Consider the following 22,214-nt stretch of genomic DNA (forward strand, 5'->3'; position numbering starts at 1 on the left):
GACGTACTGTAGGTGTTTTTTTAATTACAAATACAGTAGCAGATCAAAATTGGTATTGTACAACTGGGTCGGACATTCTATCTGAAGCGTATTTTATAGCTAAAAAACTAATGTATTTTTCATCTTTTGGAATATTTTTTGAAAACATGAATATTTTTAAAGATACGAAAACAATTCAAATATTGAACTTCTTTTGGAAACACGCATTTTCTTCAAATTTCCGATCCTCTTTTATGAAAAATACTTTGATTTTGTGAATATTTTTCAAATTTTATGAACAGTTTTTCAGAATTTTCAACATTTTTCTGAAACTGCAAACATTTTTTCGAAAATAAGAATAATTTATAAAATTTGTGTACATTTTGCTGAAAACATGAACAATTTTTAAATTTCTGAACATTAAAAAAATGCCAACAGCTTCAAAAATTGGCGAGCATTATTCTAAAACACAAACATTTTTTTAAATTTACAAATATTTTTCAAATATACTAACATTTTATGAAAACATTTCTTATTTTCTCGGGCCTAAGCATTTTTTTTGTTGCAATTATTTTCGTTTTTCTTCTCTTTTTGTTAATCCATTTTGCTAATTTTGAACTTTATTCGAACACTGTCCATTGAACATGGTATTCTTTGGAAATATCAAACCTGCCCCAAATTTTGGAAGCAAGTGGGCATGCCCATGTTAGGCATCCATGCCTGGTCTGAATGACTTGAAATGATCCCAACATTTTCCACTAGGTGGGCATGTCCTCATAGGCATCCATGCCAGGTTTGAATAATTTTCGACACCGTATGCAAGTTGCGACACATCGAGCCTTTTTTCTGCATTTTCTTACCGAGAAAACTCTAGAAAAAAATACAAAACTTGTCGGAAATCAAAACAACTTGTCATGGTGTCTTGAATTTGTCATATGAGGCAATGAAAAAAATTAGGTCCATTTCAAGGGTGTCGAAAAATAACGTGCTCTCTGACATACCCTTCTGGCCAACCTGAACACCTTCCGTTGAACATGGTGTTTTCGTGGACATCTTTGAAATTATCACAACTTTTGCCACTAGGTGGAGATGCCCATGGTAGGCATCCATGGCGGGTTTGAACTACTTCCGACACCATATGCAAGTTGCGACACATCTAGCCATTTATCGACCTTTTTGACAAAGAAAACTTTAGAAATGCAAATCTTGTCAAAACCCAAGCAACTTGGATTGATGTCTTGAATTGGTCATACAAGCCCATTGAAAGAAAATATTAGGGGCATGAATGCCTACTATGGGCATGCCACTTGCTGGGACATGTTGGGGTCATTTCAAGAATGTCTAGAAAACACCATATTTAGCGTAGCGTGTCCGAGTAGTCATCCACGCCAGGTTTGAAGGAAAATGTATTTAAATCATAATTTATATAGATACTTAAAACTGTAATTTTAAGTTTCTAACATAACTAACAAACACAAAATGATAGAATTGAAAATAACAAATGCTTTTTAAAGCATTTAATAAATATTTAAATAAAAAATTATTAAAATCATAATTTAAAATAGTTACTTAAAACTGTTATTTTGGTATTTCAATATTTTGAATAGGTTTCAAAAAATAATAATGTTTAAAACAGGATAAACGAAAATTAAAAAAAGATAAAAAAACAAAAAATAGAAAAGTAAAAGGTAAAAACAAAAAGTTTGAACAACATTTTGAAAGCATGAGCATTTTTTGAAAAATAAATAAGAAACATAAGAGGAAAAGTAAAATAAATAAATAAAAATTATGGAAAAAAGGCCAGTTCACAAAGTGTTTCTAAAATCTTTTTAGAATTCCCAAACCATCCATTACTTAATGTGTCTAACTTTATATTGGTCAAGAAACGTATCCTGTCGCAGTGGTTCTGGACGCACCTAATAATGTTCTAAGTGATCGTGGGTTCGAATCCCAGCTCGTGCCATCCTTGTTCGCTATTTTTTGATCGCATGCAATGGGCCGGCCCAAGTAAGCTGCCCTACTTTTCTACAAAAGTAGATACAAAATGTGAAAAGTCTATCCTACTTTTAATGGAGCAGTTGATAGTCTCGCCTCCCGGTTTATTTTCGTCGGTTTTTTTTCGCGTCATATCCCACCACCGTCTCTCTTGTTGGTTTATTTTCGTCCGCGCAGGCACTGCCCGTAAGGGTTTCCATGCCCTGCAAGGTCGGAGCGGTGGCGGCGGCGGCAGCAGCAGGCAGTCATACGCACGACGAATGGTGGTGGCGGCGGCGGCTTCTGGTCATCATCCTGTCAGGGTCGTCGTGCGCAAGCACCAACCAGACGGGTCCGGGCACCGGTCTCGAATGAGCTGGGTCCGTCCGAGGCGCGCCAAGGCATCGCCAAAGCCCAAGCCCGAGACTCCGGCCAATCGAACTCGGCAGCCCCCGTCTTGGCGATCTCACGACACTAGCCATGTCGGTGAGTATCCCTCCCTTCAGATCTCGACTCGCCCCCACTTGATGGCCCGCTCCCCTCGCCCCTGTAGATCTTCTCCGCCGCCAACGAGTGGTAGCAGCCCACACAACGTAGATATGCCGTCCTTTGTTCGCCCCACGAGCCGGTCACCCATGGCTGCCACATTGATTCGTTCATCCTCCCAGTAGTTGCACGCGGCGGTCCTGCCCTCTCCGGTCTGAGTAGAGGCCCGTTTTTCCTGATGGTGGTGCGCACCCGGAGATTGCGCGTCCTCCTGATGGTGCCAGCGGCGGTGGCTTTCTCCCAACTGTTTCTCCCTTCAATCCCTACCCCTGACTCTGGATGCAAGCGGAGCGAGCAGCGACCAGCCCGCACTGGCTAACGCGGGTGTTCGTCGTCCTACGGAGTATAGCTAACCTACACAAGATGCGCTATGCAACTGTGACGGATGGCTAAATACAGAGCAGGTAGGCATTGGTACAAGCTGACTTGCACCACACACACCGGCGAGAGTGTATCCTTTGCCATATTATTCAGGTCCCGATCAGGTTCCCTATTGCACGCACATGAACAATCTCCAGCACCTACTCCGGCAGCGCCGCCTCGCCGCCCGCCGTGGACACGCTGCACACTCATTGCCGCATCACACTCTTTGCCACCGGGTGCGCCACCACAACCACCCGCCCTCAGCTGATGCGCACAGCCGGACCAACTGGGTCATCATGAGCTCCGTGGCATGCCTGGTGTTGTTGCTGGGGCACAAATTGAGGAGCGCACGCTGTGTGGGATGAGCCTGTTATACAATACAGTCGTGCACCTCTATCGCGTCGAGAAGGACAGGAATTCTCAGGAGAGTTTTCTCCCTTTCGCAGGATACGCGAGACGGTGCGACGTCTGCTGGACAAAGCGGTCGGACTATTTGAGACCGCTTGACATGATGTGGTTGGCCCGGCGCCGTTTTGCGGGTTTTCTTCACGGGATGGCGCAGCGGCTTAGTGGGCTGTCCCCCCCCCCTCCCCCACCCACACACACGCAAACACACACACTTGCATCCTTACCTCTAACCCATTGATTCTTCCCCGTTTGCTTTGAATTTGATGTTCAACTGTAGGACTGAATTTTGAAGTTTGTCTTGGTTCATCTTGAATTCCCTCTGCCCCCTAATCGTCTGTGTGTAGTAGAACTACTTGTCCTTCCTATACCTCCACTAACTTTTTTCTTACTATATCATAATTGTTTGATTATTGGCAAACAAAACAACAATTATTTACCTTATTCTTTTTATCTACAGATTGGTCCGGCAACATAGAGAGGAAGCTGCAAAGAAGCTCCAAGTGGATGTAGAGGTACATGTATCTGTGATTTTAGGACCACTACAGCCAAAGTTTTCATGAAAACTGCAGGGTTGCTTAAGAGGAACGAACAGTTCTTAAGTTCATTACATTAGAGTGGCTGCTCAGCTGTAAATTAGTAATACATGCACATAGAGACTAATCTGCTATGTTCAGTAGTAATACATCAATTAAGTTCAGTACATGGTTCATGTATTGCATATGATGGTTCAGATATGGTTTATTCCATTCAGGCTATTCTGCTATGTTATGAGTTTGGCCATTTGGACGAAGAGAGCAAATCGATTATGGAGAAGAATTTTTGTGTGCCATGGATTTGCCATTGATGATTTAGACTTTAGTTTGCACCATCATTGTAGTATTATATTACTAAACAATTGATTTTTTTCATTTAGACATTTCTTTTTGGTAGGCACACCTATGTCAACATATTGTGCCCTCCTTAAATTCAGTTACAAGTACTTCTGTGTGTGTGATGTTGCCTTCTCTTATGATGTGCTCATAGGCCAAAGTGATTTCTCCTCTCTTTATCTGTAAAACTATAACCCAACATTCTTGGCCGCCCACCCATGTTTGACTTGGTCTATATGGCAGTGTGCAGAAAGCCTGAGCCCAAGAAAACTCCATTGTGGCTCACTGCTTCTGCTGATGAGTCGTATAAAAAGAGTCATGTGCTATCCATTTTTTTTATTATTATTATTATTATTATTATTATTATTATTATAAGTTCATCGCTACCACTTTTACTTCTCTTTATTGTTTTATGTGCCTTTGTATAATATGCTATTATAGGATATTTTCTTGTTCCAATCAAATCCATAATATAGTTCATCCTTACAAAATAGTAGTGTCTACTTAACTAATCTGTACTAAGATCTGGTGGCTTTGGTAGTTTCATCAGTATCTTGCACTTCTTATATATAAGGTCTCTTTAGGAACTTCTAAATTTTTATTTTGTCATTAGTGGTGTGGTGTGTCTGGTTAAATTGGTATTACTAATAGCTTTCTTTCAGTTTTCTCTTCAATTACAACTTGTGGAATTTGAGGAGAATCTGTGCACCAGCATCCGACTCCTTGATGTTGCTCTGATCATATTGTGTAAATATATTTCTAATAAAGCAATCGCCCGATGGTGTACATGTTAGAAATAACAAGATGTAATCATCAAGTGTGATAGATGGCAACATCATGATGGGATGGTATGTACTGTTGTGCTCATCAATAGGTTAGTCTTTCATTCTCTTGGAGCCAGTATGTTTTTTGTTATGCAAACAATTAGGAAATATCTAATTTCTATGGTTGGCAGGAGGAGCTCAAGGTCATGGCGGGGCTTCGATTTTTCTTGTAGAAAAGAGAGACAGAGGAGGATCCAGGGAGGAGGAGAGGTAGGAGAAGAAGGACGGGGAAGTAAGAAGGGTGCAGTAGGGGTGAGTGTGCTTCCGCCTGCCACGCCCAAGGCTTGATCTGCCGCCGCCTCTCCTCTACCCATGTTGTCTGTGACACGTCAGATCCCCAGCTGCCGGCACTTCTCCTCTGCCCATGGGCCATGGCTGTTCTGATGCATCAAATCCGTAAGCTTCCAGTCGCATCTCCATCTCTTGCAGATTGATTTAAAATTGGGACCTCTAATGATGGTGCCGTCCCTAAAAAAGACTGCAGATCGATCTGCTGTAACATTGGCTGGGTGTTCTCTTCTCGACTCTACCAGCACTCTGGAGTTACAAGCAATTACATCAGGTAGATATATCTATGTTCTTTTTTTTGCTTTGAGCTGCTTTGATTTTATTGGTAAACGGGAAGAGGCTGGTGAGCTGTCAGCGCATCTTGGCCACAACTGATTTACAGAAAGACGAATAGACATGCAGACTAAGCTCCATAGCAAAGGGATTTTGGTAGTGCATGCCATGTTTATGCTCACTGTCGAATAGTCTATATTTAACTATTTATGCAATACTTGGACCATAGGAGCAATTCATTCTGTATATTTTGCTGGGGATTGTGCCTTGCAGTCAATTTATAGAAGGGTGAGATGTATCGCAATATCTTTGACTTGCATTCTCTATGATGTCAAGTAAGAAAATAGAATGAATTATCTTTTTCTTTTTTTCGATGTCTTTATCTTACTTATATAATCCAATTGGCATTCGCTAGAGTTTCTGTTGATGAAACATTTGTTTTGTGATGTGAGGAGGTTCTGTTTGTGACTTTGCAATCAATATTCGTAGATACGGTTCGTAGATCATGATATCTGCATAATCTCAATCTACTTCATGTGACCATATATTGTATTAATGGGTTGTGTCAGGGTTATTTTATCAACTATTGGGTTGTTGATCTACATACGGTTTAATTCTTACACGAATTAATGTTGACTCGATTCCCTGTGGTAGGTTGAGAGGCTTCTCCTCTCATGATTTACTCTGATTAGTTTGCTTGGCTCCATGCTTCTCATGATTTCTTTGAATTTTTCTGTAGGAGCTCGGTCAAAAATCACCTAAGAAAAATATGTCGTTCTTCTCTACAAGGGTTGCATGTGGAATTTGAGGAGAATTTGTGCACCAGCATCCGACTCCTTGATGTTGCTTTGATCATATTGTGTAAATATATTTCTAATAAAGCAATCGCCCGATGGTGTACATGTTAGAAATAACAAGATGTAATCATCAAGTGTGAGCTCACATCAAGTGTGAGAGATGGCAACATCATGATGGGATGGTATATACAGTACAGTACACATCTATATTGAGGTCTGATTCGCGACCATGGCTCCTGCGACCCAGCGCCCGCGGCCGGCGGCGCCGCCTTGATCTCCTCCCTCCGGCCGCCATTTCGAGCGCCGAGACCAGATCCGGGCTAGTCTCCGCGTCCTCTCTCGGCTGCGCTCCTTCTCCCCTCCAGGCACTCAAGTTGATGCCCATGGTGCTCGCGTCCGCGTCGTCATCTCTGACTCCATCGGCCGCCTCATCTGCTGCCGCCGCGATGGCTGCGGCTGCTCTTGCCTCCCGCAAGGCCGCCCCCGCAGCTGGTGGTCGCTTGTCCCGCGCCGGCTCTGGGCTTCCGCCGAGGCCGAGTGTGGCTGCATCTCCCGCGGCACATCCTCCTCTGCCCGGCGTCGCCGCACTGTCCACCCTGGGCGTGGCGTGTGCTGCTCCAGATCCCCGTGCCCCTGGCCTGATGGATGGCGGGCTTGGGTCCCAGCCGCCGCCACGGCTTGGGTGTCTCCCGTCCTGCGCCGTGCAGTCAACCCCGACCCCGACTGTTGTTGTGGGCGCGCCGTCCCTGTCTACTACCGGCGCTGCTACGTCGTTCTTGGTCCCTGCGGAAGCCCCGCCGTCACCACCGGCTGCTACTGCTGAAGCGCCGTCCACGACTGCTGCTTGCTGTGCTACATCGCCCACGACTGCTGTGGAAGTGATGCCGTCATCAACACCTGCCGGCACTGCACCGAGTCTGGACCCGGAGCGATCTGTTTCGTGGAGCTTCCTTACCGATGACGAAGAAGACGAGGATGATGATGAAATAGCCCTGCGGACGCCGCCGCCGGCTGCCAAATCCTCTGCTCCGGCTACTCGGTCGGGTGTGACGTGTGATGCGGATGCGTGCGGAGATTGGCAGGAGGTGCTGCCGCGGCGCAACATGCAACGTCTGGACTGTCTAGTCCCTGCATTGGCTCCCCGTCCTGTCCCTGCTTGGCTTTGGGGTAGATGTTGCAGATGCCTCCTTCCTGGTCACCGTGCAGCGGTTTGTCGAGATCCTTTTAGGTGTTCTCGGTGCCTTGAGAATGGTATCGAGCGCGTGAGTGCCGCAATGCCTGGCGTCCCCTAAGCTTTTTGGGAAGCCCTACCATGTCACCGTTGCCACGCCTCCCCGGGCACCAACAAGCTCTAGCTTCTCGCAAGGTCCAGAAAGAAGCCTCGCACCTCTCGAAGACATTTTGCCATGATTCTTGGGCATCGATCGTTGCTGGTCCTGCTGGTTCTATGGCCTCGGCGGATTTCCCAGTACGACCTGCCTTGGAGCAGCAGACCAAGCTGCTGCACTCTGAGCTCCTTGGTATGACTTCCCTCCAGCTTCAGGAGACGGTTCAGCCTCTACGTGATGTCATTGACTCCATGCAAGGTTGGATGTTGCGGATGGAGAGCTTCATGGTCCGTGTTGAGGCTGCACTTGGTGAGCGCTCCATGGCGCCGCCAGTGTTGTGGTCTGATCATGTCTTGCGTCCTTTGGTTTTGCCTGTTGACAACTTCGAGGTCGAGTTGGGTGCCGAGCTTCATGGTCGTTTCTCCCCTCGTGCTAGAGCCCATTCGCCGTTGTCAGCCTCTGAGGGACTGGGCAATGATGTGGTTGTGACTCCAGTGCTGCAGATCATGCCTGAGTTGCGGGAGTTGTGTGAGGGCTCGGTTCTGCCTCTGTCCGTCGAACAACTGAAAGTAACCCCCCCCCCCCCCCCCCGAGATCTCGATTGTGGCTTTACCGCCATCATCACCCTTGGAGTCTAGCCAGATACCTGATGCCAAGGGGTGTGATGATTTGGACGTTGTAGTCTCTGCCATTCCGTTGTCTGCGACCATCGAGCATGTGATGCCTGTGAGTGACATGTCCACTGAGCCAAGTGTGGTTGCACCTACTCCAAATCCAGATGCTCTGTTCGCGAAAGAACTTTGTGACTTGCTCGCCAGTGTGGAGGTTGCTAAACCTGGTTTGGGTAGGTCGATAGCTTGCCTTCTGAAGGGGACGCCAATAAGAGGCAAACAAAAGAAGGTGGAAAAAGGCAAGAGTGGCGCCATAGGCAAGGCGTCTCTGGCTGCTTGATGGACGATCTTCAGTCTCTCGGCCCGTCCTCTTGGATTGGGTCATCGTTGTGGGTTGAAAGGTGTTTGATGTCTTATGTCGAGGTGTTCTTGTCGGGGTCACATGGCGTAGTGGCAATGTCGAGGTTTGTGGATGTTGTGTAATCGGAGAGTCTGGCGAGGGGCACATGTGCGGTTGTGTGGTTTTTTTGCCATGTGAGTAGTTTGTCCGTCCTTCGTTTGTATTGGTTTTCGCCCGGTTTTCCGTTAATTAACTGGGCAATTCTCTTCTTCTTAATTAATCGATGAGGCAAAACTTTTGCCTCCGTTTCAAAAAAAATGATGGGATGGTATGTACTGTTGTGCTCATCAATAAAGTTAGATCACTTTTCTGTCTGAGAGTCGATTTTTTTGAGCGTTAGATGGATTGACAAGTACCAAAGATTGATGCCAAGCAGAACTAAAACCTGTCCATGGATTACCTTTAGTCCCGCATTCCAATCAACAACATTGGGCCGAGCGAGCGAGCGGGTGGTGCAAGAGTCAATGGGCAGCCGGTGGAGACTGAGTGGTGAGCGGCGGTGGTGAGGTCGAGCGGTTGGCACCAGCGGCGAATAGAAAATTACCGTGACGGGCGAGTAGATGTCACGATTGCATCACAATTGGAATAAAGTAAACAATGCATACGTGTGGCCATTGACTGATTTTGTGTGTTGTGTTCTTGTGTTAACAGCCAGCCAAATCAATCAGCCAAGGGCCATTATGTACGTGAGTGTGTTAGCAGTGGGTATATCTGAAGATTATTTGTCAACTCGGCATGTGGGTAGAGACTAAAAAGACGATGCCATGGTAGCATGGCAGACCTGGCAAGTGCCACGAACATCGTGATATTATTCCTTTTCTTAATTCCTTGATTTGAAAAATAATTTGCTCTGCGTGTGTAGGAACATAGCAGTCGGGCAAACGACACTTTGGCATCTTAATCTATCAAGGGAAATAATTTCTTTACTTTAGAAAATATGGGTTTGGATTGCTCTGTTGAGTTATGGCTGGCTGATCGGAATAATTTTTCTATTTAAAAAATGTAGCAAATAGAGATTGGTCCGTTGAGTTATGGCTGGCTGATCGAAATAATTTTCCTATTTAAAAATGTAGCAAATAGCATTTCATTAGAGATGGCTTTGCAGAAAATTGTAAATCACGCAAACCAAGTCATTGCCACCTCGTCACTCTCGCCGGGAGCGACAACAACCGCCGGTCTCTTCTTCGCCTTCTTAGCAGGCATCTCCTTCATCTGGATGCCCTGCAGCACAAGTCACACCGCCATCGCCTGGGACTCGACCTCCGGGAAGTTTAGGTCTGTCTTCGGCCGTCCGGCACGCCACACCGCCACGTCGTAGGCACGAGCGGCCTCATCGGCGGTGGGATACGTGCCGAGCCACCAACGCTGCCCGGCGTCGGAGAACTCCAGTCCGAAGTTCCCGGAAGGGTTCGCCCTCATGCCGAAGAAACCGGACTTTCCCTTCGGCGTCTTTGGGGAGCGGGCGGGGGCCGAGCGGGGCGCGGGGCGGCGACATGCGGCGTGGGGCGGAGGATGGACCGGAGGCGGGCGGGGTCAGGGCGGCCGGAGCGGAGCGGAGCGGAGCGGAGCGGAGCGGAGGCGAACACGATGGTGCAGCGTGGCGGCAGGCAGCGGCCTAGGCGGGGTAGAATCAGTGGCGGGGGTCTGGATCTATGGCGGGGCGAGACCTTAGAAAGTTAACCAGTAACTCTTGCAAAGTATTTCAAAAGCCCGTGACAACGCACGGGCAGTCTACTAGTACATATTGCGAGGGGATTGTACCGAAGCGGGACTCTTGATTGTATTGTATGCCCGTATGATCAGGCTCGGTCGACGTCTATCTAGATTGGCGTGACGTGCTCGCTGGTTTCTCGATGGATCCGTACAGCGATGGAGACTGATAGAGGATTAGGTTCCGTCGCGATCCGTAATGGGAGGAGGGATCGAGGCTCTTTAGTCGTGTGATCGGTAGTAGAGTAATTAACACTGACCACGATCACGACAAGTGGAACCTAACAAGCAGAAAATGACGGTGCTCCCTGTCAGGCTCGAGGTAGAGGGAATCGGTGGCCATCAGCCTTCAGTGAACGACCATCACCGTTGAAGATCCCCGGACCTGATTGCGCTGCTCAGAAAATTAAGCAGAGCTGCAAGAAAACTGAGCTAGCTAAACTCAGGAGCATTGATTGCCTCGCAAGCTGATCGATCACTCGAGCCGTGGTGCCATCACGTCCCGTTCCGTTCTGAAGGCGACGCTTGTTTTCTCCGTCCCGTCCCTTCGTTCTCTGGGGGAGCAGTTCATCGCGCAGCCGACGGATGCCGACCTCCGACACGAGACGGCCACAGCTCAACAACAACGACCGCCGAGCGCGCGTGCGTGGCGCGGTGGCCGACGGCAGACCAGACGCTCGCGCGGCAGCCTGCGTGGACGTACGTGGCTGCTACCGTGCCATGCCAGGACGATCGAGGCGCGCCCGCACGCGGAGGTTCAGCTGAAGCATCAGCTGTCCTTTTCGGCGCGATGGTTGGTCGGTCGGTCGCCATGGCCACGCCCCGTACTTCCGGACAAAATGATTGGGGAGGTCGCAGGTCAGCCATGACGGGATCGGCGGAGAGCAAGGCAGCATCAGCATCAGTGAAACGTCGCTGCCGGGTGACTCGGCACTTCCAGCCTCTCCGGATCATCTATGGTGACGTGGAGATAATAAACGGACGGAGTATAGTAGAAGAAGACAAATCTTGTTCGCGATGTGTTTCACGAGCCCAAGACGACAAAGCCCAGGGCCACAGGAGCCCACGCTAGAAAAATCTCAGCGGGAAAAGCCGCAGCGCCCGACCTCATTCATTCGTCAGCGGGGAACGCATGCGACGCCCCGTCTTGTTTAGTCCCACCTCGCCTAGCGAGCGCGCGTTCGACCTGCTTAAATAGCCAGCTCCACCTCCTGTCTCGCTGAGCCAAGTTGCGTGAGCTTGTAACCCGAGTGGGGGGCTCTGAGATGGTGTGGACGCTGTTGCAGCGCTGTGGGCCTGGTCTGGGTTTGTGCTACTGCTGGCCCGCCCATTCCAAGTTGAGTAGTGGACTGCTGAGGTCTGTGCGAAAGCTGGGCCTCACGGGTAACGGGCCGCTCCACATCTGGGCCGCTTGGGCCTCACAGACTGCTCCAGCGAACCACCATTTTTTTTATATATATCCTGCTTGTGTGATACTTTGAAATTATCAAAGTTTTCGTGCATATTACAAAAATATCCTGCTTGTGTTGATGATCACTTTGAAATTGCTTACTATTGTGATCGTTTTGTTTTGCCAGTCACCATTTTTCTTTGTCCTGCTTGTGTGATGATCATTTTGAAATTACTCACACTTGTGATTGTTTGTTTTGCCGGCCATCTATGATCAAAGTTTTCGTGCATATTACAAAAATATTTTGCTAGTACAATGCTCACTCATCTGCCTCCTATTTGTACATACTGCAACAATATTTGCTAGTACCATCGAGGTAAGTCGAGACTTCAGCAGATTTTTAATATATATCCTGCTTGTGTGATACTTTGAAATTATCAAAGTTTTCGTGCATATTACAAAAATATCCTGCTTGCTTCAAAGTATCACACCAGTTTGTCATTCTATATCCATCTGCAAACATATGACGATCCTCCCACAAACATGTTCACCTTTAAACCAAACGTAGAATGCCTCGGATACGAGACACCAGAAAGCGAAAAACATGGAGAACCTAGGTCATGTCCTAGACAGCAGCACATGTAAACAATCCGGCAATCACCACATATTGTTGACTCATAATGTCACGGGGTGAAGCACTATTTAAGGAACTATACCAGACATGAGCAAGAGCAACACCTCAAATGACACCAGCTGTTTGTTCTTCACTTCTCCTGACCCGCTTCCCAAACAACACAGATAAAAGCCCTAATAACTGGTATACTCCAAAATTCCAGAAAAGGATTCTGCTGGTTCAAGGGAATGAAAAGAGTGTATCTACAATTTCTTCAGGTGATCAAGTTCCCAATGGCAGTTTATCTGGGATCCCTATCAGAACATATAGTAGCAAATGGTAGTTCATGCAGTGTTCCTGTCACTATGGCCTTATCAGAGACTAACTAATGCAGTAGCAAATGCAAATGCTGGACATGCCCATGCCAATAAACATTGGATTGAGGTCAATAGTAAAATAACACTCATTCAGGAAATATGAGAACAGCACCCATGAGCATATATACACATATTTAGCCATCGCCAGAGTAGCTGAGATGACAAGGCTTTTCCTGCTTAAGCAAAATCCTGAAATGGATAAGTACTTCTGACACCTCACCAAGGTTCAGGGTCTAAATTTGCAGGGTTGCGACTCAGCCGTACCATAAAACTACGGAACAAACATATTAGGTAACACTTAGCACTGTAATACTGCCAGCTTTACAAAAAATATTATCCCTGCAATGTTTGCATGGGCTACACACTCTACAAGAAGGACTTGTGGTTTCCATTCACGGAGAACCTGTGGCAGGTGGCTTTGGAGCCTGATTTTTCTGGTTGGCTGTAGATTGGGCAGCAGAGGTCTTTATGTTCCCTTCACTCGCCATTGACTTCTTGATCTGGATCGATTGAGGTAACAGAAAAACTAACATATCAACTCCAAATGCAATGGAAGTATCGAACAAAAGCGGATATACCAATCATACTTCAGGCACATGCAGAAAATGCAGAATTATATCCATAGTTCATGTTTTCTTTCAAACATCATTTTATGTAGATTGAGATCCTTGGAGCTCTAGAGGTTATATTTGAGTAGATGCAATCACAATAATATGTTTACGAATATCATGTTTCCAACCAATGACAGAGGCGAGAATTATATCCATAGTTCAAGAAGTAATCATGCGTGAAATAAGGTGGATAGTTGATGTGGTGAGGATGATAAAAAGAAGTACCAGAGTAAGCCTCTCCCTGTGAATATCGTTGACATGCTGCAGATCACCAAGAAGAGACAAGGAAATGTCAATATGGGTTACAAAAGAAATAACTACAAGAAGAAGAAATAAATATGATTAAGAATTACCGGCTTCTTGTATAGTTTTATTTCATCCCCGGTGAAACCTGGCAAGGTGATATTCCAGCTTCTCTCTGCAATGGTGATATTAAAGAATAACACAGCTGTAATTACACAAGTGCATTAGCACAAATATTCTAGAAAAGCCAAAATAATTAGGTACCTGCATGAAGGAGTACATCTTTGGCTTCCAAAGTAGTCGACTTTCTATGCTTTGCTAAAGAACAAGCAAATGTTCCGACCTGCTCAAAATAGTTATCAAAAACAAAATAGCTAATAAGAAGTCATCCAGAATGCACAAAGGCTTGAGAAACCATGCGTATTTTTCTTTTAAAAAGGAAATCATATTCTGAAAAATAATGATCCTAGGATAAAAATCACCAAACGAAAAAAAAGAAGAAAGGGACAAAAAACCTACAGATTCAATAAAATCTTCTGCAATGTCAATAAGAACATCTTCAACGTCAGGATCCAGCCTTTCCGAAGGGTCGATCTGTGCGAACAAATTATAAGAAAGGTTGACACTTTTACTGCTATAATATGAAATGCGCAACTACAGAAAACTAGTACGAGAGTCAATTAATCGTTAAATCAATCAGCCCAAGTGATGTTTACGATCCTACAGAGTTCATGGTGAGTAATGTAAATTCAACAAAAATATCTTGTGCAAGTATTTACAAGAGTAATTACTGTTCCACTAAAACCGTACTTAAGTTCAACCATCACTGGAATAGATTTAACACAGATCATTCTAAGCACTTAAATCAATAGCACAATTTTAGGAAGGGGGATCTGATAAAATGAAACAGTGTTCGATAAAATGACACGCCCCATGTCAGTGACATGTAGGTTCCTTGCTTGGTCCGTGCACTATGCATGTAGACTACATAAAAGTATGTCAAAATATGGCACACTTTGTTCTTTGCTACATATGATCCAAATATGATACATTTTTTTTCTTTTTGCTACTGAGGACAAAATCCAGTTATTCTGCTTTTGATTTTACAAAAGGATAGCTGAACTTTCAAAGTGTTCTCTGTCATGTCTTTCTTTATGCAACTATGCATAGGGGTAGCAAAAGATGAGGCTAAATATAAAATTGTATGAGAACAGAGAAAACAAGCATTTCAGACAGATATGCAAAAGGAAATATTTTGGAACCAGAATAACACACTAACAAACGCCATTAATCACACCAGTGGAATGAGATGTATGAAAAACTGAAAATATAGGATCTAAGGAAATCTGGAATTGCATAACCTTGCACCTTCTCTCACACTGCAGCTCAGGAAACACAGCATACCTGTGCAAGTAAATCATGTATACTCCTCTTGGAGAGTAGCCGATTACTGGATTCACCAGAAGCTGCATCGGCAGAAGCCATGTCCACAAGCTGCATATTAGTAGCTTGTAGTGTGGCTGGAGAATCAGGCTTCTGAGTCAATGAGACAGGAGTCCGGGCAGCTTGCTGCTGGTTTTTTAGTGTTGTATTTTGCTGATTTTGCTGTGAGGAACTTTGTGGTTGACTTTGCTGCTGTTGCTGTTGTTGTTGCTGCTGCTGCTGCTGTAAAACTTGCTGCTGCTGCAAAACTTGCTGTTGCTGCTGCTGATGCTGATGCTGAGGTTGCTGCTGAGGTAGCTGCTGCTGTCCTGAAAGTGCATTCTGTTGAGAAGCTACAGGTGCAGATTGTGCAGCATGGTATGGTCTTGGTTGTGGAACTTGTGGCCTTGGTTGTGGAACTTGTGGCCTTTGTTGTGGAACTTGTGGCCTTTGTTGTGGCCTAAATGCTGAAGACATATTTGCCGGAGTTTGCTGTAAAGCCGTCGCAGGGGAACCCATAGACATTGGTCTTGTTAAAGAATGCATGGGGGTTTTCTGTGGGAAAATAATTCAATCAAGCACACAACATGACATGCATTGCAATAAAGAAGTTGGTGTATTCCCTCCTAATCTGATGGTACACCATACAGTATGTGGAATCAATCAAGGGGCAACAAGCCTGAATTCAGCCTACACTTCTATGGATTACAAATGATTGATCCACATTTAGAAGGTATGTAAATATTCCTTCATCTCTGCACCAACATTTATATGAACAAATATAATTTACATAATCACACATTTTGCATATAACCGAAACACAATAATGAAATGCCTACAGATAAAACTAGACTACATCATTACAAGTAACAGCCTAACAGGCTTCTTACTTGTGAACCTGGCATTTGGCTACCAGACGAAGATGGTGTCGCTGATGATGGAAGACCTGGCCTTGGCTGTTGCGAACCAGATACTGCTCCTGGTCTCATCTGAGACGCGTTAAGGGAACCAATCATCCCAATATTCTGGATCCCCGGGGCAGGTTGCCTAAGCTGTAAGCCATAAACATCATTAGGAACCGTTTCATAACTCAAAAGAGAAGGCAGGGTGGAAGTTAATGACAATGAAAGCACTTAAGAGATATTCTGCATCCGCATAGTCGTAGACTACTCCTACCGGGATTAGGTTTCCTTCTTCCATGCAAAGGACAGGTGGATAATAACTATATAAAGCCATGAGGTGGTTCACTGGTCTTAGAAACCCAATAAATCCAAGATCTATTCAAAGCAAGGTGGAACCAACTGGGGGTTCAAGAGAAGATTAAAGTGTCGTGTATATAGGACAAGAAACAGAGTGTCCTAAAAGTTGGCCATGGTTGAGAGAGTGACGATCCATTGTACGCTTGAGGTTGCGTTTAACAAATTAGTACTAGCTTCGTTATAGCTAGGAACATCAAGAAAGTGCAGCTAATCACAACTAATGGCTTCCTTGAGAGAGAGAAAATATGCTACATGAGCTCAGTTTTGGCCTCAATTGGAAGAGAACTCCATGAATGTTGAGCTTATTAACCAGGATTATAAAGAAACCGAGTTCAAGAATGAGACGCAGACCTGTGGAGTGGCCAGCGGGGCCTGGTCGGGGCCGCGATGCATAGGGCTGAACTGATGGGCGAGCGGCGGCGGCGGCACGAACCCTGTATAGCCCATGGGCGTCTGCGCCCCACGCGGGTGCGCAGGCAAGCCAATCGCAACCCCTCCCCTTGCCATTGCAGAAGCCGCGGAGGAGGCCCCTGCTGCGGCGGCAGAGGAGGAGGAGGACATCGTGATGGGAGAGGCTAGGTGGGTGTACGGCGGCCTCATGCGAGGCGCCGGCGGCCGCGCGGTGGCGGGGATCGGAGTTGGGGGATCTGGGGTTTGGGCGGGGGCGGGCGCTGGTGCGGGGGCGGGGGCGGGAGCGGGAGCGGGAGCAGGGGCAGGAGCGGGCGTGGGTTCGGAGGTGGGTGGCGCGGCGGTGGAAACGGGAGGCGCGGGATTGGGCGGCGGCGCGGCAGGGGGAGCCGCAGCCGCTGTTGAGGGGGGCGGCGCCGCCGCGTCCGGCTGCGTGGGGGGAGGCGCGTCCATGGTGACAGGCGTTCGATGAATTGCCCGTTAGGCTTGAAGGGGCCTTGATAATAAAGGACGGATAAATGCACAAGTATTCAGGACCTATGTGCAAAAACTCATTTTATTTTAACAAACAAAGAGTCTCGAAGGACGAGAGTGGATTTTTGGAGCCTGGGTGTATTGCAGGATCTTATTTTAAATACTTTATAAATCACATTTAAAGTTTCAAAAAATTCTGAAAATAATTCTATGTGATTATATGGATGTATATTACACATGTGTAAAATTTGGTGAAGAAATAAGTGAACATATGAGCTATACAAAAATGACAAAATGGTGATTTCCAAATAGTGATTAATGCATGCACTGTTCATCTTTCCAAAATCATGGTTTTGTCTTTTTTTATGTAACTCACATGGTTACTTATTTCAGCATCAACCTTTGCACATGTGTAATACACATCCATATAAATGTGTTGATTTGTTTTCAGAATTTTTTTGAAACTTCAAAAAAAATATGTTGACACCATTTAAAATATAGGGCTCCAATGCACCTGTCCTCCAAAGTGGCTTTTTGCTCGAAGAACCCTCAGATCAAAGCGAAAATACATAGCATCTTACAACATGAAACAAAATTTAAAAAAATGACAACCAAGTGTCAGCACTTTATAAAAAAGACCCAAAATAGAGATACATCGGGTCCAAAACACACCCCTTGCAGGACACTACTAGAAAAACGGTTTTTAACGATTGTATATGTGGTCGTTAAAGGTCGGATCGTGGTCGTTAAAGGTCATTAACAACCACAATCTGCTGGCCGTAGTAGGCTCTGTCGTTAAAAGTATAACGACCACATACCTTTTGTGGTCGTTATTCTTGTAACGACGAGATGGTGTGCGGTCGTCAATCCCATGGAAATAACGACCACAATTGTGGTCGCCAATAATGTTATCATGCTGACCAAAGTATCATTAGCGACCACTCTCATCACACATTGATATCCTTCAAACCACTTGTATTTAGTATAATTTTGCGTTGAACGATCACTTTATGCAGCATCCAACATTTCAATATTAACATCCATATTAATATAAAAACAAGAGAATATGGTTTGAAAGGATCAAAGCCTCTTTTATTAATAAAAATACCAATATTTTGACATACATTAAAATATCCTTTAAGAAACTTCAAGTTGGCTTCCATGAGAACTATCACTTACTGATATACCAGATACAATACACTTAATTTCTAACACCTCTTGCACCATGCCATTGAACGTTCCTTCGAGCACTTGCCTCGCTTGCTCACAAGCTTGTAGTTTAGAAACCAATTCCGCCTTACTTAATGATGGTCCTCGCAATGTCTCTAATTCCCCACATACATATCTGGAGATAAAAAAACATTGCGAAATTACTAACCAAAAACACTATCCAGAACAACCAATATAGATGTTCATTTGTACCAAAAAATCAAGTAACAACTAGTAAATATTTTCTCTTCACTCATGAGACACCATCACAAGTCCTTGTCATCCTTCACCAATGACTACAATGCCTCGTGATGTTACTTTTAAGGTGGACCATCCGTTCTACAAAAAACATTAATGGTTTATATGTCAGTACATATAAAAGAAGTAGCAAAGATGATAATATCATAAAGGAACAAGTTTCCACTTGAATTCTTCAATAGTCCTTATACTTGTGCGGCAAAAGCAAACTATTTTAAGCAAATATTAGTTGGAATGTTTCTTTTCTAATTCAAGCAAAACTGGAGTTATTTTATTTCTTAGGAAAAAAATGAAGTTTTTTCGGTTGTTGTTATATACCCAACTAATTTTTTAACACATATACCCAACAAATTAAAACCAACTACTATTCTCATCTGCTTAAAAAAACTACCATTCTTCTCAAGAGTGGGTGATATACATACCTCAAAACGGCCTCCTGTCTTTTCTTTGTCACCCTGGAGGAGAAGAGGAGCTTCAAAGTGGTGAGCATATGAAAAACAGAGCACTCAAGGAGACATCAATTTTTAAGAAGTTTAAGCTTACAAGAAAAACTTACAGTTACCTAGGCCCTGGAGCATGGGAACTGCACAATGGACCATGTACTGAGCGTCTACAATGGCAATCTGCTCTTCGGGATTGTAACAAATTAAATCAAAAGTGAAAAAAAGTATACATCAAGTATACACGACTATATAGTGCACATGATATCTTTTTAGACGTTGTTGCTCAATAATTAGGCTATGCTTACATTGACACATCTCCGGATGTAGGAGTCAATAGGCCATCGATTGACGAGGTCATTCTGAAAATCAAACTTGTTAACTCTTTTTTTCAGTTCACACAAGCCAAAATTATCAATCATGTACGTACAAGTTAAAAATAATCACCAGGCAAACACATTGTCCTCACTTTCAGATCAGGCAAGTAAAAAACGTCTTTGTTCTGAAAAGTGTATGCACGTACCTAGATCAGTGCCACACGCATCTCCAAGCATCCCTTCACAAGACTGACGCCTTCACCTCCACAAACCTGCATCCAGGTTTACATCTTCACTTTCAAATTGAAAAATCTCAAACAAAAATGGTCAGAGTGAAGAATTTAGCTAGTTAATTACCTGCTACACGGCAGCCTTTGCACGTCCCGACAATGCTCGTCCCTAATATCTGTCCTGTTCATGCCATGCGAGAGACTAGAACCCGAATTCAACTTGTGTTTTCGCATTGAGCAGCAGCTGCACCCTTTCTCCGTCCTAAATGAGTCCTGCATCGTATCCGCCTCTGCCTTCCCCTCCCATCTAAAGACCTGAATAAGAACTGTTGGGAAACCATTAGCAATCCACTCCAAATATCCCCAGACCACTACGAGATACGGCCGATGCGGTAGCAAAACTGACCTCATCACCGAGCTAGATCCGACCAACACGTAGGAGTATTGACCTCATCACTGAACTACTAGATCCGATGGATGCGGAACTGACCTCGGCGTTGATCCTGTGGACCCCGTTGCGCTGCTCGTCGAGCACCCGACAAGGGATCCGGTCCACTCGGACGACCTCGGTAGCGAGCGTTGATCCTCTGCTCCACTCGGACGACCTCGGCAGCGAGCGCATCTGGGTCGGCGTCCTGCGACAAGGAGGCGAGGGGACGACGTGGGCATGCGGCGTTCATGGCGGTGACGGCTGCGGGGGCGAGCGGCTCAATCTGAGAGGGAAAGCGCCACCGTGGTTTACCTGGACGCGAGACTGTAGGGATAGTTAAGTGACTTTTATTTATCTTCCTTTTATCTCCCTCGTTTCACCAGATAAGGACGCTAATTACTCTAAAAAATAAAAATATCAAATATATGGAGTATTAATCAACTACGGCCGCCAAACTAACGACCGGCATATCCATCGCTGTTGGGGAGGTTTCGTGGGGTTAGTTTAAACGTGGGACTAGCTCATCGTAAGAATAACAACCAAGACTTTTAGATGTTGGTCGTTATTGACTTAATTTCTAGTAGTGGGACCAACTTCATTGGCATCAAGATGCAACCATTTGGTCTGGCAAAGCCTCCAAAGTTACACGTTATGAACTATGATTGAAGGATGTGCCTTTCATATGGCATCGTATCTGAGAAGAAAGAAAACTAACCGCTCTTAGACCAAACAAATCGACTAATATGTGGGGACAAACCAAACACTCACCATTACATGGCCGCATAGGGTAATTTGAAGCTTTGTCCCCAACAACATCACCTCGCCTCTAGATCTTCCTACAAAAGAAAGGCAAGCCGAAGAACTTCTTCCTACAACACAGGGATCGACCAAGCCGAAGCCAGTCGCACAGATACGAAGCAACAATGAGGCGGGGGCGCTTGGATCCGACACATCTCCCCTTGCCATCACCCCTACAACTAGACAACAACATCTCACTCACCACCACCACTTGTGACATCAAGTTCATACCCTTGGGTAATGGGTATTCATACCCGCAAAATGCATGAGTAGGGTATGGGTATGAAATTATACCCAGGGATAACCCAATGGATACCCAAAATTAATAAAAAAAATAAACTCTATAATATCTGGGTAAACCTACAGTAATTAGCATTGCAAGTTTACAAACTTGAATTTTTTTTTCAAAGTTAGTTTGTAATGGAGATTAAGACATTGTGTGTCAATCGTCATTATGAAATTTTGATGTAAGTGCAAACCAGATTGTGATGGCCGAGTACCTAACTTTAGTTTTAGGCTCTTTTCTTGTGTATGGGTACCAATTTGTGTCCATGAATATTAAAATGGATGGATATAAAAAAGGTTTTGGGTAAGGGTTTGGGCACAAAAAGTTTGTACCCGCCCATACCTTACCCATTGCCATCCCTAGTCGCATCCGGCTGCGTGAGAGGAGGCGCGTCCATGGTGACAGGCGCTCGATGAATTGCCTGTTATGCTTGAAGGGGCCTTGATAATAAAGGGCAAATAAACGTAAAGTATTACGGACCTGTGTGCAAAAACTAATTTTTCTTTCAATAAACAAAAAGTCTCGATGGACCCTCTGATCAAAGCGAAAGTACATGGCACCGTACAACATGAATCAACTTTAAAAATGGCAACCAAGTGTCTGTATTTTATGAGAATGTAGCGACCAGACCTCAAACAGTCTGATCTCTGTGCTCCGGTGTCATTCCTGGATCAGTAATGCTGACACCACACAATACTCGGAGGATTTATAGCAGAGTAGCAATCACACACTTATTACATCGAGTGTCTCAAAAGAGAACTTATTACAATAAGTATGGCTTAAGGCCATCTAATAACGATAACAGCGGAAGGCTTGGAAGATAAGTGAGTCCATCAACTCCAATGACATCACTGAGTATCGAACCACGACCTAAAAACTCCTTAATCGTCGTCTGAAAAGTCTGCAACATTAACGTTACAGCCCGAAACGGGTCAGCACATGGAATATGCTGGCAAGGTAACACATAGAGAGTAAAGGAATAAAACAGCTATACTATATGCATATTTGGCTGGTGGAAAGCACTATGGTTACAGTTTTGCGTAAAGCCAATTTTCCCCTACTTCAAAGGAATAAAATTT

The 22,214-nt window shown here is 45.0% G+C and overlaps 1 protein-coding gene, 1 long non-coding RNA gene and 1 pseudogene across 4 annotated transcripts; 2 read left to right on the top strand and 1 right to left on the bottom strand.

The window, feature by feature from the left end:
• The first annotated feature begins 2,048 nt into the window (after positions 1-2,048).
• LOC125547017 (uncharacterized) lies at positions 2,049-4,547 on the top strand (annotated as a pseudogene). Its single transcript, XR_015599359.1, has 2 exons — positions 2,049-2,439; positions 3,728-4,547. The product of XR_015599359.1 is annotated as an uncharacterized LOC125547017 (transcript).
• Positions 4,548-4,552: 5 nt separating this feature from the next.
• LOC125548839 (uncharacterized) lies at positions 4,553-6,526 on the top strand. Its single transcript, XR_007301189.2, has 4 exons — positions 4,553-5,013; positions 5,095-5,359; positions 5,441-5,525; positions 6,264-6,526. It is a non-coding gene; the product is annotated as an uncharacterized LOC125548839 (long non-coding RNA).
• Positions 6,527-12,848: 6,322 nt separating this feature from the next.
• Positions 12,849-17,184, bottom strand: TAF12 (TBP-associated factor 12). Of its 2 annotated transcripts, none has more exons than XM_087513520.1 (8): positions 16,637-17,184; positions 15,917-16,078; positions 15,009-15,518; positions 14,124-14,198; positions 13,869-13,947; positions 13,715-13,779; positions 13,587-13,622; positions 12,849-13,250 (listed from the first exon to the last, which is right to left on the bottom strand). In XM_087513520.1, exons 1-8 carry the CDS (start codon positions 17,144-17,146, stop codon positions 13,143-13,145), a joined length of 1,545 nt encoding a protein of 514 aa, XP_087369646.1. In that variant the 5' UTR covers positions 17,147-17,184; the 3' UTR covers positions 12,849-13,142. The 2 variants fall into 2 exon arrangements, with proteins under 2 accessions (XP_087369646.1, XP_048565217.1); XM_048709260.2 differs by having other exon boundaries at positions 15,009-15,581.
• Positions 17,185-22,214: the final 5,030 nt, after the last annotated feature.

This window comes from Triticum urartu, chromosome 3A (assembly GCF_056163025.1).
Source record: "Triticum urartu cultivar PI428250 chromosome 3A, HENAU_Tu73, whole genome shotgun sequence".
Lineage (NCBI taxonomy): Eukaryota > Viridiplantae > Streptophyta > Magnoliopsida > Poales > Poaceae > Triticum > Triticum urartu.